The sequence below is a fragment of the Scylla paramamosain genome, chromosome 31 (genome assembly GCF_035594125.1).
Source record: "Scylla paramamosain isolate STU-SP2022 chromosome 31, ASM3559412v1, whole genome shotgun sequence".
NCBI lineage: Eukaryota > Metazoa > Arthropoda > Malacostraca > Decapoda > Portunidae > Scylla > Scylla paramamosain.
The window spans coordinates 10,618,817-10,635,310 of NC_087181.1; the positions used below are offsets into that span (position 1 = coordinate 10,618,817).

General features: G+C 42.7%; 2 protein-coding genes across 3 annotated transcripts in view; one reads left to right on the forward strand and one right to left on the reverse strand.

Annotated features, from left to right (window-relative positions):
• Nucleotides 1–2,082: 2,082 nt before the first annotated feature.
• Nucleotides 2,083–5,145, reverse strand: LOC135116465 (cuticle protein AM1199-like). The gene is made up of 5 exons (XM_064033947.1): nucleotides 4,822–5,145; nucleotides 4,257–4,399; nucleotides 3,665–3,751; nucleotides 3,120–3,240; nucleotides 2,083–2,445 (listed from the first exon to the last, which is right to left on the reverse strand). The coding sequence occupies exons 1-5, from the start codon at nucleotides 4,828–4,830 to the stop codon at nucleotides 2,380–2,382; spliced, it is 426 nt and encodes a 141-aa protein (XP_063890017.1). The 5' UTR covers nucleotides 4,831–5,145; the 3' UTR covers nucleotides 2,083–2,379.
• The window catches only part of LOC135116458 (tudor domain-containing protein 7-like), a 37,286-nt gene continuing 25,098 nt past the window's right edge, over nucleotides 4,307–16,494 (forward strand). Inside the window, exons 1-2 of one of the 2 annotated variants that reach the window (XM_064033933.1) lie at nucleotides 9,256–9,275; nucleotides 14,741–14,967. The gene's annotated coding sequence lies outside the window, so the exon portion shown is untranslated. Of the gene's footprint in view, nucleotides 4,425–9,255; nucleotides 9,276–14,740; nucleotides 14,968–16,494 lie in introns of those variants that run through there. The other variant, XM_064033934.1, reaches the window with a different exon arrangement.

Consider the following 16,494-nt stretch of genomic DNA (forward strand, 5'->3'; position numbering starts at 1 on the left):
AGGAAAAGGAGGAGGAGGTGAAGGGAAGAGAAGGAGTATGAGGGGGGAGGGAAGGGGAATAAGAGGTGCTGAGGCGAGGTCAAAAAAAAAAAAAAACATTTCGTCCCAAGGCGTTATTTATTTATTTATTTTTTTTTTTTTATTAATGGAGGTTGCATTGTTTTGATATCTAATTTATTATTAGAAAACTATAGCATGTTATAATATATAATAAAACCTAGTCTAGCCATGTTTTTATTTATCGAAAAAATAATAAATTCGTCCTTTTATTTATTTTCATTTTTTTTTTTTAATTACCACGCCTAGGATTCTGTTGGTATGTAATTCAAGACTTAAATAATATAAGAAAAATATACCAAGTTTATATTCAATAAAATCTAGTCTACTTATTCGTATCATCAGATTTAAAATAAGTCTTACTTTATTTGAAAATTATTTTCTCTATACAACGAGGAATTTGTTTTCTTTATCTGGAAAGTTTTTTTTTTTTTTTTTTGCATTCAGAATATGTAATAGAATCTAGTCTTGCTGTGTTTTCTTTCTCAATATTATGATCTTTTATGGTGCCGTTCATAAAAGTTAAATAGTTCTCTGGATTTTTCTTTAAAATTACTGAATCCTGAAATAATTTTGTATCCACGGTATTAGTTAAAGCTTATGACAAGTAAGAAAATGTAGTGTATTCCAGTGTGGGTGTTTTCTTTTTTCTCACGATTTTCAAAATGAATTGCGTAACGCAAATATAAAGTCAGAGACGAACATTTTCCCTGCCTCCCTCCTTGTTTGTACATCAATCTAGCTAAACTTTCAGGTGTTTCCAGACTCAGATGTAAAGGAAAACCAGAATTAGCCACGAAAATATATAAACAATCCCCAAAATGTCTCAAATAAGGCTTGGATAACGTTACCGCCAACAGTGGTGCTGACGGTTATGGAAGTAACGATGGAAGAAATAGGTGTAAAGACAAAAGTTAAGTAATTGAGAGATAAAATGGAACTGAGAATGAGTGGTGAAGATGTAAGGTGTAGCTACAATGTGGTAGTGAGGCTCGTGTTTACTGGGAAAAGCGTGGACACAGCAGTAAAGCGAGACAAGGAGGGACGGTGACATATGGTAGTGGTGAACTATCGCTGACCGAAGGGTAAGATGGGCAGGCGTGAGGCGCCGAGGGCCAACGCGCGGTGTGACTACTTCAGGAAAGATCGGAGCGCTACAATATAGACGCAGGTGTTGCTTGGTGACAGGCCTCCTTAAGAAGGCCAAACACGTGAGTTCCACATCTGTATAACGAGGGGTCGATTGCCCTAATTATCATAATCCATGATTAGTGATGCATTATGTTGATACAGTACTGAATGGTTAGTAATGCTACGCTTGTCTTATGTCTATTATGTATGTCTTCAGGTTTGACCGAATGCAATAAACGATTTGCGTCACCGTGTGGGTCTAAAATCCTTTACCTGCCTTCGGGCAGCTATAAAGTGAATGTTGCAGCCCCGTTCAGATCGCTCATCATAAAAGCATGACGTCATCAGACCCAGACCGAGACCTTCCCGCCTCCCCGTGTTTCCTCGTCAATATTTCCACAAAAAAAAAAAAAAAAAAATCCAGGGTTTTACGTGTGTGAGGGAGTGTAGTAGTAGTAATAGTAGTAGTAGTAGTAGTAACAGTAGTAGTAATAGTGTAGTAGCATTATTATAATTATTATTAAGTGTGTGAATGATAGAATACTAATACTACTACTAATACTACTTCCACAACTGCTACTGCTACTACTACCACTATTGTGTGTGTGTGTGTGTGTGTGTGTGTGTGTGGTGCCGTGTCTGGTATTGCCGTCCTGGTATAGACTACTACTATTACTATTACTACCACCACTACTACTACTACTATTACTACTACTTTGTGTGTGTGTGGCTGTTTCCTTGACTTCATTTGTCCATCATCTCTCTCTCTCTCTCTCTCTCTCTCTCTCTCTCTCTCTCTCTCTCTCTCTCTCTCTCTCTCTCTCTCTCTCTCTGAGTGGATTAGTGGAAGAAGGACGGATGTGCGAGTAGGTGGTGTTTGGGAGGTTGGATTGAGGTGGGTAGCATGGATGGGTTGAAGATAAAATAATTTTATGTAATGTAAGTATAAAGTGTATATTTTCCATTAGTATACAAAATATCATATACATATCAACAACGAAAAGTTTCTCCTTTAACTCTTTTCACTCAGAGCCTCAAAATAGAACGAAACAACAAAATAAACTATATAAATACATTCATATGAAGACATCGTAACTTGAAATAAACTATAAAAGCAGTCATCATAACCACGTCAACAAATAACTAAAAATTCTGGTAAACTTTTTTTTTTCTGCGGGTGGTCAAGTTTTCTCAATTCTCTCCATGGGCTTCTTCCCTCGCCGCCGCCTCCGCTCTCTGCTTCTCAGCGAATGCAATCTGGAAGCACCATCTCATTTAATAACAAAAATATCTATCTTCCTTCTCTCCTGCGCTTGTGTTTTGGTATTTTGAAGGCAGGTAGTGGTGTATGTGTGTCTCAGTATATGCAGGTTTAGGTAAAATGAAGCTTAGTAATGAGGGTAATAATGTTTGGATGAAAAAGGAAGAGAGGAGTGAGGAGTTGGTGTAAAAATATATGAAAGAAAACGTGTGATAATAATGGATAACTGAAGTAATCTTATCTATTTGTGTATTTTGGAACTAAGAAACTGTCACATTTTAATACTGCCAGGCAAAAACTAGACAAATAGACAAATATATATAAATAGCTTATGAGTACCCGTAGTGTTTGTATTTAGAAAAAGCTGTGGTATTAATAAAAGACTGGAGTAATCTTACCCACCTGCGTTAAGCTCAAAAACAGTTAAATTTTAACACTAACAGGCGAAAATTAAGCAAAAAACAATAAATAAATGTTTAACTGTAGTATGTATATTGAATAAAACTCATAGTGTTCATGGGTCACAAAACAAATCTTACCTAACTGTGTATTTCAGAACCCATTAAGCAATATATTTCTCCCACTACCAAGCGAAAAGAATGAATGCCTAACTATAGTACATGCATCAAAGAAAATCAGTGCTATTGAGGGGTGACTGTAGGAATCTGACCTGCTCCAGATGCCAGGGCTCCAGTGGGTGAGGCGTGGGCAACATGTCAGAAATAGGCTGGAACCCGTTGACGCCGGCAGTGTAGGTCAGCAGGTGCACTGTGCCGTCTGGGTGAACGAACCTAAGGGGGCGGAGAATGTGGAGTTGAAGCTTACAGGGAATGATCGAGTGTGGCGTGGTGACTCTCTCTCTCTCTCTCTCTCTCTCTCTCTCTCTCTCTCTCTCTCTCTCTCTCTCTCTCTCTCTCTCTCTCTCCTCTCTCTCTCTCTCTCTCTCTCTCTCTCTCATTTCAGAGTTCATCTTATTTACGTAAATAGCTTATTTAGAAAGTATGAGAAGAATATAAAACAAAAATAATTAAGAGCATTTTGAGCAGACTAGCATTAAAAGATAAAGAAGGTAAAATGAGAACAAGAAACTCGGTGAAATAAAGAATGTAATTCAATAAACCTGAGCCTTGTTCTCGAGAAAATTAAGGAATTAGTGTACTTGTAGCAAACATCAACAGGAGTTAGTGAGTGAGTAAGCATGTGAGTTGATCTGACCTGTACTGTCCTGTCCTGGTGACCTCGTTCTTGGGGCCGCTCGCTTCTGCCTTCTCCACCCACGTCATGTCATTACCAGTCTGGATCCTGCGAGTAGAGAAGAGAAAGACACTGCATTATTTTGACCCCACACCAACATGTCACGTGACACTGCAAGTGAAAACAGTAAAAATAATGAAATGTAAATTTAAAAAGACGTAAATATCCATGTTCTTAAAGCTGCGGCTGACAATCGTAAAAATTAAACAGAACATAAAGAAAACGGCAAGCCAGTGGTCAAATATGTACTATGTTAAGACACAATCACTTAATCTGAGCCAACCTGAACCCTCAAAACACGTAAATATCTTTGTTATTTTAGTTACAAGCGAAAATCATGGGGATAAAAATCATAGGAGAAACAGCAAGTCACTAGTCAAATATGTAATAGGTTAAGACACAGTCATTTAACCTGAGCCAACCTGAAGCGTCAAAACACGTGAATATCATTGTTGCACCTGAGAATCGCAAGTATGAATCAACAAAAGGAAAGCGTCGAGCCAATGGTCAAACATGTAGCAGGGTAAGACACAATAATTTAATTAGAGCCTACCTGAAGCCATAACCGCCATACTGGTCAATGGGTATTCTCTCGTCCATCAGGATAGGGATGGGGGTAGCGGCCGTATCCTCGTGCCCCTGAGAGGCGGGGGCAGCCACCACGCAGCCGGCCACGCAGGAGACGAGAAGCAATACCTGAAGGAGGCGACGAAGGAGGCGGGTGAGTACTGGTTTTGGTGTTGTGAGGTGTTGCGTGATGTGTTTCTGCAATATTTCGTGGTGTACTTATAAAACTATGTAGTGTTTCGCGATGTTTGACTTAGTGTTCCCTAAATTGTTGCTGTAAGTGTTCTTTAGGTGTTCTAGGCTTAGTATATATGTTTTTGTCACGTTTATTGTTCTATACTACATGAATAACTAAAGTGCTTCATATTAATACTGCCGAGAGTGCTTCAACTTAACCTATAACCTTCATCTATGAACCTTGGCTAGAGTACACAGTTAGCTTATCTCGAACCGCCTCATGAGGATAACCTAACAGATCAACGACTATTTATCCTTCCTTTGCCTTCCGTCGTGTCTCTCACCAACACAAACACACCGCAAAATATCCTTACTCTTTGCATCTTGGAGTGGCGTTGAAGTGGTAGTGGAGGGGACGTCGGTGTATCCTACTGCAGAAGGCGAAGAAGGGGGAAGAGATGTGTGTATAGCACTTTACTGAGCTTTGGGTGAAGTGTGACTTTCCTTAGACCCCGCAGTCCTATATATATACAGCAGGTTTGGCCTTGCAACACACCTTCCCAAAGTTCGTGCCACGCTGTTTTTTGGGTATCCTCTCGGGAAGCCTTCTCCTGACATTTTACACTTTCAACTATAGGGTCAAGTGTAGGGTTGTGGAGAACCGGTAGGGGTAGCGCTACAAGGGGACGGGAGGGCTGGGACACAAGGACGCTGAGCCGGTTCATTACCTTCTGGAATAATGAGGTCAGTGTGGGGGTGAGTGAGTTAATCAAGTGTGGTTGTGCGGTTGTGTCAGTCGTATAAGGGGGAGAGGTCTGGCGGCGTTCCTTCCAACCATCCATCCAGCCATCCATGCATCTGTTTGTGTTTGTTAGACGCGAAGGGAATGTCTACTTATCAGTTAATTTTTTGTGTGTGTGATTCATGTTTCTAATTCCTTTTGTGGCTCGGGAAAGGTTTTTTTTTTTTTTTTCACAACACCGGTTTGCAAAAAAAATGTATAATTTGCAGGGTTTCTCTCTCTCTCTCTCTCTCTCTCTCTCTCTCCTCTCTCTCTCTCTCTCTCTCTCTCTCTCTCTCTCTCTCTCTCTCTTCGCTCCTTTTTTTCATGTTTTGCTTCTTCACGACTTCGGTTTCTTATGAGTCAGCAGTCCGTCATATATATTTTTTCCCCCTTTCCATCTTTCTTCCTTTCTTTTTCCCTCTTGCTTTTCCCTATCCCCTCTCCTTCCTTTGTTCCACGTCCTCTTAACACCTACGGAACCTCGCCGCTGCTCCAGTCCCTCATGCACTATTGTCATGTTAAAGGCAGGAGTGAAAGGCATAAAAAAAAGTCACGGGCGTTGCTGCGGTGCTTTTACTCCGTCTCCTTTGGTGTGAGGGAGTGTGGTGTGTCTAGCTGAAGTTTTAACATGGGTTCGAGTGTGAGTGTTCGGGTGGGCGAGTTGGGCGTGGTTGGAAGTTGGAAGTTGTGGTGTGGTTCAGTTGTTCGGGTTTGTGCGGTATGCTTTGTCGTTAGTGGCTGTTTGAAGCTTATTTGTTTATTATTACCTCGAATGTGTGTGGTTTAGGGGTGAGTGTGGTTGTGTGAGGGTGTCGATTGAATGACAGGTTCAGTGGTTTGACAGGATTACGTGGGATATACCTGGCTGTCTGTTGTGTGAGGATGAAGGTGGACGGGTGAGGGTGGCTGTGTGTCCTTCCTTACCATGGCCTCGTATTGCACTGCTAATAGATAAGGTGCAACACTGATACATGAGGGTCCCTTTATGCTATTGCTTTTACCTCACGTTGTAGTACTAAGATATGTGTATGGGAGCGGTTATGTCCTTGTCTTCGGCTCATGTTGCAACGTTAATAGATGATGTGTAATAGTTATAAATGAGGGTGGCTTTGTGCTCTCTCTTGTGCCTCGCATTGTAATACCAAGACTAATGTGTCTGTGGGGGTATAGGGACAGGTGAGGGTGACTGTGTCCTTACCTTCGCCTCTTATCGTATCAGTGACAGATGAGGTGTGATAGTAACAGAGAAGAAATCTTTATGTTCTCAATTTTATACTCGTAGGTCTATGGAAGGATAAGGAACAAGTAAGAGTGACTGTGCTCCTCCACTCACTCTGTATTCTAACAATAATGCGCACTAAAATATCATAACAAAAAAGTACATTATCTCACTTCATTGCACAAGACTAACTGACCACTCCCTCTCACTCCGCTCATTCCTCTCGCTCCCGTCAGTCACTCCCGCAACCTTCCCAACCGCGCTACTTTGCCATAGATTACTCGGCAAAAAAAAAAAAAAAAGAGGGACGAAAGGCAAAGGAACGCAGATGGAAAACTCAACACGATTAAGTATACAAGACAAAAAATGAGAGACGTATGGGTGAAATGACCGAGTGACCTTAAAGTTTGCGAAGGTTATGCACACTCGCCGTCCCTTCTCCCCTCTCCGTCTTTCCTTCCTTATATAACAGGTCATTCTGGTCTCTCGGGTCACGTGGGAACGGAGATCATAGGTGTAGTCGGGAGGGGATGGTATTCATGACCTGACCTTAAATCATCGATATCTCATAACCTGTGTGTGTTTTTATTTGACCTTAAACCGATAACTTCTGGCTTAGGTCAAACAGGAAGAGAGGTCATAGATATGGGAAGTGCTATTCATGACATGACCTTAAATAATCGATAACTCACAACCTGTTTTTATTTGACCTCCTTAAACCGGTTACTCCTGGCTTAGGTCACGCAGGAAGAGAGGTGATAGACATGGGGAGTGTTATTCATGACCTGACCCCTAAAACGATCCATTACTCACGACCTGTGTTTATATTTTGACTTTCTTGAACTTTTAATTCCTTACGTTACGTGGCGAAGGAAGGTCAGGGGAGTAAGGTGTGCCTCATATCCTGACCTTAAACATTCTCTAAGTAATGACGTTTATTTATTATTTTGACCTTCTTAAACTAGTCAATTTTAACTCCGTAGGTCACGTGGGAAGGAAGGTCAAGTGGGTAGGCAGGTGCTATGATATCGTGACCTTAAACCTTCTCTTTAGACGACTTCTATTTGCTTATTATTGTGACCTTCAGTCTGGTCGCGCCTTTCCACCAGGGGAGTGTTGACCGCCGCTGGCCGCCCAATGCAGGTATTAAGTAAAGGAGGATCACCCGTCACCTGTTACATGTTAGACTTGACCCATTTACGTAACAATGGACTGGTTTAGTAGCCGTGTAAAAACATATGGAGGAAAACTTACTCGAACCGCCACTATCCAAAGATGGTCAAGCTATTATGTGAATGATTAGTAGGGAAAAAAATGCGTTGGATAATTTTTCTTTTTCTTTCTCTTTCTTTTTTAAGGGAGCTCCGTGATAGATTATGAAGTAAAGTTCATCCAGACTACTTGAAATGGCAAGTGGTGAGTGGAAGGGAAAAATTAGTTTGTAAGATTTTTATTTCGTTCATATCCCTGAATTATCGAGAAGGAGTTGTATGACGTCTGCAGTTTGTTTAAAGCACTGAACTTACCATTATTAAGTCCCGCAATTTCATATTTCAATTAAAAATCCATAACTTAACTTTTCGCCATCATTGTTTTATGCAAAGTTGTCTGTGCCTCTCTACACGAATCAAACTGTCATCGTTATTGAAAGCTGGTCACGTAATGCTGTGTGTGTGGTGGTATGTGAAGATCGCCCTAGGAAGTTGTCTTTCTACCATGTGCTTTCTCTGTACAAGAGTCAAACTGTTACCGTTATTAAAGGCTAGCCACGTGGTGCTGTCTGGTGCTAACTGTGTGTAAATGTAGTGTGTGGTGGCATATGAAGGCTCCAGGATTAGTTCTTTCTCTACTCCAAGCCACACGAAAAACTGTTATTACTGAATGTTAGCCACGTGGTGCTGTGTGTGGCGTTGTGTGATGTTGTGTGTGGTGTTGTATTATGTCGCGGTGTGGATGCCGCCCCGGGAGGTTTCCACGCATCAGGTCTTGTGGCTTTTGGCCGGAATGACAGGTTGGGGCCGCTGTTTGTTGACCTTATGCACCCTGATAGTGTTCTGTTGGTGCGGTGGTGGTGGTGGCGGCGCGGCCGAGCAGGTGTGTCGCCTCCCGCTGGTAAGACAACGCTCGATCACTCCAGTTTAAGACATTTTTCTGATTTATTTATCTCTAAGACTTTTTCCACTCCTCACCTACGTTTCTTGATATTTTCCTTGATTTATTTCTCCTTAAGATATTTTTTCACTCTTCATCTGCTTTTCTTCATATTTTCCTTCCGATTCATTTCTCCCTTATATATTTTCCAATTCTGAACATTTTTTCCGACCTTGACTTCTTTCCCCAGCGCATTTTTTTTTTTTTCCTCTGGACATTTGGACATCCCCACCTTGCCTCATTCTCGTCCAGAAATTTTCACTTCTCTCTTATTTTCTCCCTCAAGACATTTTCCCTCCCTTCTTATTTATTTATCCAAAACAACAATGATAATATTGCTCTCTCGATCGTAACTCTCTAAAACTGGAGCGAGGTGTGTGTGTGTGTGTGTGTGTGTGTGTGTGTGTGTTTGTTTGTGTATGCGCGTGCTTCATGACCTTGACACTCAGACAGCACGCAGGAATCTTGATGACATTTCCATTGCAACCTTCAGTAGGGGAAAAAAACACATCTCATCGTCTTGGTGGGGCGTCCTTACTTGCGATCTTGTGTGTAAGGGACGGAGGCAACTGGTGCGCAGCCTGACTCAATGAACTATACTCTGAAACTACTACGCGCGTCCACTACCTCCACTACATTCAAAAGCCTGTAGTTGAAGTTTCACGGATATTTAAGTGTGTTTTTTTCTGGTTTTAGTGACAGATTAACACGATTTATTTATTATTAACCAGGGAAACACACTCGAGAACCCGACTAATTATCTCTGTGGCCCTTGAAAATAGTCGTGATGAGAGAGCAAAGTGTTTCAGAGTATGCCAATGAAGTGACGAGTGCTGAAGTCCATTGTTGCTAACACGTGGCAGTGGTAGCGGTGGTAGCGGCGGTGGTGGCGGCAGGTTTAGTTGTCCTACTGGTTCGCGGAGGCACAGGGGCATCCGAACCACTTTCACCTCCTTTGACCTGTGATGCAATCGGCGCCGAGATAAAGAAATATGGGGAGAATAGAAAAAAAGAGAACATTCCACTCCTACGTGTATTCTGGTGTGTGTGTTATCTGCGGAACAAAAGAGGGTGGGGCTGACACGTCTTATCTATTACCGTGTTTATTTTGTTGATTGTAAAAATGTGTGGGATATTTCACTATTGCATCTGTTCTGTGTTTCTGTTACTCAGACTGTGAAGGAAAGCTAATTGAGGGAGTGTACCATAATAGACGTAAATGTTACAGTGTTTATTTTGTAGACTGAAAACGCAGTGCGGCATTTCACTATTGCGTCTGTTCCTCTGTGTATCTCCTACTCAGACCGTGAAGGGAAGTTAAGTGAGAGCCTACGAGATAGCACATATAGACTTGGTACAGACTCATCAATAGGCAGTTTTAAAAGATGAGACAACGTGATAGATGAAGGACGATAGATGAAAACAGCCAGGCATGTCTTATACAGGGACTGCCACATGTAGGCCTGATGGCTTCTTGCAGCTTCCCTGATTTTCTCATGCAGTTTATGTTAGTCTAAGGACAGAAGTTAAGTGATGACTAATACACTCATTAAGTTAGGTTAGATTATGTAGGTGAGAGGGTAAAACATAGACAGATGATAGATGGGCTGGTTAAGTTAGGTTAGACTGGGTTAAGTTAGGTTAGACTGGGTTAAAGTCAGGTTTGTTGAGCGGTTATAGCTTTAATAGAGATGGTAGATGATCAGGTTAAAACAATAAGTGAAGGGGGGCAGCAATCTTCCCAGCAGGAGTCCAGCACCTTTTTAATTTGACAGAGACGCAGGCTGGCGGAGGGGGTTCTCTCTCTCTCTCTCTCTCTCTCTCTCTCTCTCTCTCTCTCTCTCTCTCTCTCTCTCTCTCTCTCTCTCTCTGTGTGTGTGTGTGTGTGTGTGTGTGTGTGTGTGTGTGTGTGTGTGTGTGTGTGTGTATTTGGACAACCGTTCACTCACATCGATATACTACATAGAAACACACACACACACACACACACACGAGCGCGCGCATTTCTAACATATACATCACAGTAACTCAACTAAGGAATGTTTGCCACGTAACTGTCAGAATGATCATTAAACTTTCACTAATACCTGTCCATCACATACAAAAAAAATCCTGCAGTTGTGTAGAACAGGTGTGTATAAATACGTGTGTGTGTGTGTGTGTGTGTGTGTGTGTGTGTGTGTGTGTGCTTGTGTGTCAATAACATAAGTGATCTGAGAAAGTCACTGGATCCTTATCACGTCGCCCCCGCCCCTTGGTGACAGCACCCGCTGATATGGCGCCCCGTGCAGAGGTGAAGGGTGGGGTGAGGGAGGGCGTGGCGGGCTGAGGGGAGGAGTGGCGGAGTAGCGGGGTGACGGAGGGCGGCGGTGAGAGAATGGCGAAGTAGTTTAATATAGGTCAGTAAAAAGCCATGTAGAGTGGACACCAGTCGAGAGAGAGAGAGAGAGAGAGAGAGAGAGAGAGAGAGAGAGAGAGAGAGAGAGAGAGAGAGAGAGAGAGAGAGAGGGGTTGGGAGGGGGGTAGGTATTAATATTTGACTAAGCCTATAATCCCTGCCAGCCTGGCTTTTCAGTGCTCTATAACCTCTCTCTCTCTCTCTCTCTCTCTCTCTCTCTCCTCTCTCTCTCTCTCTCTCTCTCTCTCTCTCTCTCTCTCTCTCTCTCTCTCACACACACACACACACACACACACACACACACACACACACACACTGTATAATGATAGTGAACAGGTCAGAGATGTTTGAGTGTAAGCGGTTCAGGGTTGGTGTGTACAAGGAAACATTGTGGGCTGATTAAGGCGACTATAGACGACAAATGACCTTTCATGTCAAGATAACCGGCGACACGACACGCAGGAAATGGAGGAGTGAGGGGAGGCCAGGCGAGGCGGGCGAGGCGGGCAAGTAGCACCTAAGTGAGTGGTAGGGCGTCAAGTGTCCGCTTCACCCAAGAGACCCGCGGCATATCAGGTGATCTTAAGCCCTCCAAATCCCCCAGTGTGCTTTGATCCCACGCCGCAGGAGGCCGGCCAGTGTAGCCAGACGGCACCACACCCTTCTGTTAAGCTACTGGGCCCTGTCTGGACTATTCTAGCAAGCACACACACACACACACACACACACACACACACAGATAGAGAGATAGATAGATGGATAGGTAGATAATGTAGTGCCTAACTTTTAAGCCACAAACCCAGTATGCGTATAAATATTGTCACAAATTCCATATGTGCCTCAATTTTAACACACAACCCACTCTGTCTAAATCTTAAGCAACAAACATCCTTCCTGCCCAAATCTTAACCGCACAAATCCATTCCCTATCAAAACTTTAACACTACTTCTCAAACTCTCCGCGCTCCAAACACTCCAAAGACTTTACTCCGTCACACCCTCAGAATGCAACACACGGCGCCCTTCAGCACCTTAATGATACGAATAAAGATAGCAGGACTCGGCCTATTAATTAATGTGTCGGGGTTGCTACAAGTGAAGGGGAAGAGGTGCCCCGCCCTGCCCTCTCACATGGAAAGGCTAGGCTGGGTGTAGGCGGGGTTGGTGAGGGTTAAGCTGAGATCCTGGAGTGTAACAGGCAAACGCACGTTCTCTCAGTACTAATCCCAAGACTCCTTGATCCTTGAACCTGTTGAAATACTGGACTTTCGTTCGTAATGTCCATCCCTCTCTCACCTTTCCTCCTCCTCTTCATCTGCGTTACTATCTCGCCTATTCTAATAGTAGTTAGTGTATGATAGTTGTACAAACAGCCTAGTAAGGACCTCAAGGTAGTATACCACAGTTTGTATATTCCTCCTCCTCCTCCTCCTCCTCCTCCTCCTCCGCCTTTCATCACTGCGTATGCACCATAAAGATTCCAGCATTTCATCCTTCCGTGAACATCCTCCGCTCCTTAACTTTTAACATTTCCACACTTGCTTTTTTTGCTTTTCCTTTCTTTTTTTTTTTTTCATGACACTCCATCCATTCATCCATCCATCCACTAATCACACCATCCATCTTTGTCCCTTTAAAACTCCCCTTTCACTCCCCAGACACACACACACACACTCGTCTCACTATAGTCATAACTAGATCTCATCGTTCTAATGCCTGTAATGATTATCCCACACGTTGTTATTATTATTTTTCCAGGTCATAATGAAAACGTAATTAGGGATGTAAAGGAGGAGAATTGTCTCTCTAATGTGTGTGTTGATTATGGAGTTTAAGTTTTGAGTACATTCAAATACTTAATGTCGTTAATAACATAATCATAATTTGACATCAAGAACAGCTGTACGTGAAATGAGACGGATAAAAACACCTGAATCAATAAAAAAAATAACGAGAGAGAGAGAGAGAGAGAGAGAGAGAGAGAGAGAGAGAGAGAGAGACGGAAGGAGGATTATAGCGCTCTCTCTCTCTCTCTCTCTCTCTCTCTCAGTCGCGACAGTATTGACCCTAAGCAGATAAAGAATTGTTGTGTGTGTGTGTGTGTGTGTGTGTGTGTGTGTGTGTGTGTGTGTGTGTGTGTGTGCTCACGCGCGCTCCCTGACCTTTCCGTGACAGCAAAAGGTCACGGCGGAAATACGTCAGGGGTGGTCACGGCTGTCTTCACCTGATCTGACCTCCGCTAGGACCTTCGGACGGCCGTGCTAACGAGGCGGTGGTCGTGGTAGGTCACCGGTGAGGTAGTGACACGTGGCCTTTCGCTTGGGGTGGTGATGGTGGTGGTAGTGGGTAGGGGTGTAAAAATAATTATCTCCGTTAGGGAAAGATTAAAACGAGGGATTTTCTTTTGTTCAATACTAATGCTGACGTTAATTTCCTCTGTTAGTGAATGATTGGAACGAGTGAGCAAAATTTTCTGTTCGTGAAAGAGTGAAGCCAGTAATACAATTTTTGTTCGAGTTCTAACACTAATAATAATCTACGTTAGGTAAAAAAATTAGACAAAGTAAATAATATAACTTCACTACTAATACTAGTCTACTACGTCACTATTAATACCTACTTCTATTACCCCTACGACTAATAACAACAACAATAATGATAATAATAATAATAATAATAATAATAATAATAATGATGATGATGGTAACTGTACTTCCACCACTACAACATCTAACGGTGATCTGACGTGGTGTTTTGTCTAGGCCATTGCTTTGTCTTGCCTTGTATGGCCACGGCAGCAAATACTACATTCCGGTCATATCGACTCTAGTTTTGTCCTGCTGATGATCTGTTGCTGTCCTCGCCCTGCCCCGCCGCACTCCACCTCACCTCACCCCACAGCACACCACCATCACCACCTCCATCACCAATTCACACCTCAGTGCAGTAATTAGGACGTATTAACTCCCCCTCCTCCTCCTCCTCTTCTTCCTCCTCTCTGTTGTTCTCTCCCACTTAGTTCCGTCAGTTTTCTCGTTATTTTACTTCCTTTTATACACTCAACAACGGGGAGGAAGACGACGAGGAGGAGGTGAGGTGGAGGAGGAGGAGGAAGAAGAGGATGAGGAGGAGGTGAACTTTCACGAAATTCTATAAAAAAGATACTTGCATACAATTCTTATGTATGAGAGAGAGAGAGAGAGAGAGAGAGAGAGGGAGAGAGAGAGACGCGCGGATCTCACAGACGTCTGACTCACCCCTGTTCCCCCTCCTCACCCCAACACACCCCGCTCCCACCCCCACAAGACACTCCTGACGTAGTAAATTAATCAACAAGCCTTATGCTACTGTACTGGACTCGAAGACACCTTTTATTGGAGGTTAGGTTAGGTTAAGATTCGGTTAATGGTTAGGTTAATGAATGAAGAGAAGAATTGTCTTGAGGGAAGAACGTCCGGGAGGGAAAATTATTATAAGGCTTCGAAGTGTCCTGTATAATAGCTAGGTTAGGTTAGTTAAAAGATAGTAAGGAATGAGGCAGATTTATCTAAGGAATATTCAAAATCATTCAGTAATACCACTCGTATCACGGTTACCATTTTGAAGAGAAACATTTAAGGTTGGGCATACGGTGTCAAGTATATTCCAAGTTCTTGGGTTGTCTTAGCGAGAAGTTAGGTAGAAAGTAACAATAAGGGGGCTGATAACAATAAATAATAATAGACAATAAATTTTCTCCAGGCAAAAGAAACAGAAAACAAAAAAGTGCCCCTGTGTAAATCTGGCAACCTTGAGCGTGAGGGCAGGTCACTTCCTCCTCTGTGTCACCTGAACCCTGACCCCTACGCCCTGCCCCGGTCATTCAATGTGTGACCTTAGAGCGAGCAGGACACTTGTCACTCCCTCCCTGACTTATCCTTTGGTGACAACCTATTGTGGTGACCGGCTATACTTCCTTCTTTAGGCTGGTGAGTAGACAAAAAATATTTACACGTAAATAGCCATGTAATATTCTGATTATATTACTGTCTTGTGATGTCTTATTTTGGCAGTGTTAGTGTAATTTTGGGGATAATTTTATATTACATCGCTGTCTTGATTCCTATTCTGATACTAACTTGAAAACACACACACACACACAGTCACGCGCCAATACCCACCACACGCCAAGAACACACACACACACCGTAGACAATCAAGTCACACATCACACACTGGAGGCACGCAACGCAACCACACATGCACCCTGCACCACAGTCTTCACCACCAGCCCGCTATGAGAGAGAGAGAGAGAGAGAGAGAGAGAGAGGGAGAGAGAGAGAGATGCAGTCTTCACACATTCGACCAGGGTAAAGTGACGCCTGATAGGAGCAGCAGCTTGTCGTTGTCCGAAACGTCTGATTCACCCAGAATAATGATTCCCAACCTTTCCTCTGTTATTTATCCCTCCAGTTCGATACAGTTCTATTTCTCGTTTATTCTCCACACAGACACGCTTAGTTTGTATAACTTTACATGGAATCAATAGAAAACACCTTTACTATTAGTCCTACAGAATTTACTTGCATATTAACAGATTCTTTCATGCATCTATTCCTTGTTTCATTTCTCCACGTTCCTTGCTCTTCCCAAAGCCATTTTTTCAAGTGTGGTCAGTCTTTTTCTTCCTTTCATAAAACAAAGGCTTTATAATCTTACCACGCTAAATATAATAGTTATTTTGTTACTTTCTGCCAAACGTCTAGAATATTTCATAGCTTAGGCTCACTCCTCCGTCTTCCGTGCATTAGCCACTTCTCTGCTCTCTCCTTTTCCTACTTATTTTTTTTGCGCATTCACTGTTGCTTATCTATGGTAGTGATAAACAGTGGAGGTGATGGAAGAGTCATGAGTTTTATGCTGTCTATTGACTGCGTGGTGCTTACGTTGTGCTGCATTTTTTTCCTCTGAGGAAGCCCGTGCAGCATTAGAAGTGCAGCATTGCCTGACGATCATTTCTTTTTTTGTTTCTTGTTTGGCCATATATTGTTTATCTTTTAATGCAATCTCCAGTGCCTGTATTATCTTTTATTGTTTTCTTTCTTGCCATGTGGATGTTTTTTTCATAAATGCACGCTTGTGTTCTCAGTAGCAAGTATTTCAGTACCACAGCAAGCAGCCTAGCCCTGGTGCACGCCTGAACAACATACAGCCTCAGCAAGCTACACACACACACACACACACACACACACACACACACACACAGAGAGAGAGAGAGAGAGAGAGAGAGAGAGAGAGAGAGAGAGAGAGAGAGAGAGAGAGAGAGAGAGAGAGAGAGAGAGAGAGAAAGCACAATGTGTGTTGAATGACGAGCATAAGGAAGGACACATCACCTAATTTAGACTACTATATAGATTGTGCAATGTGTGTTACGCAATTCTCCACACAACATTCAACCGCAGATAACAAACACACGTAGTACACAGGAGTTAGCTACAAAAAGGTGAGCGGTGTGT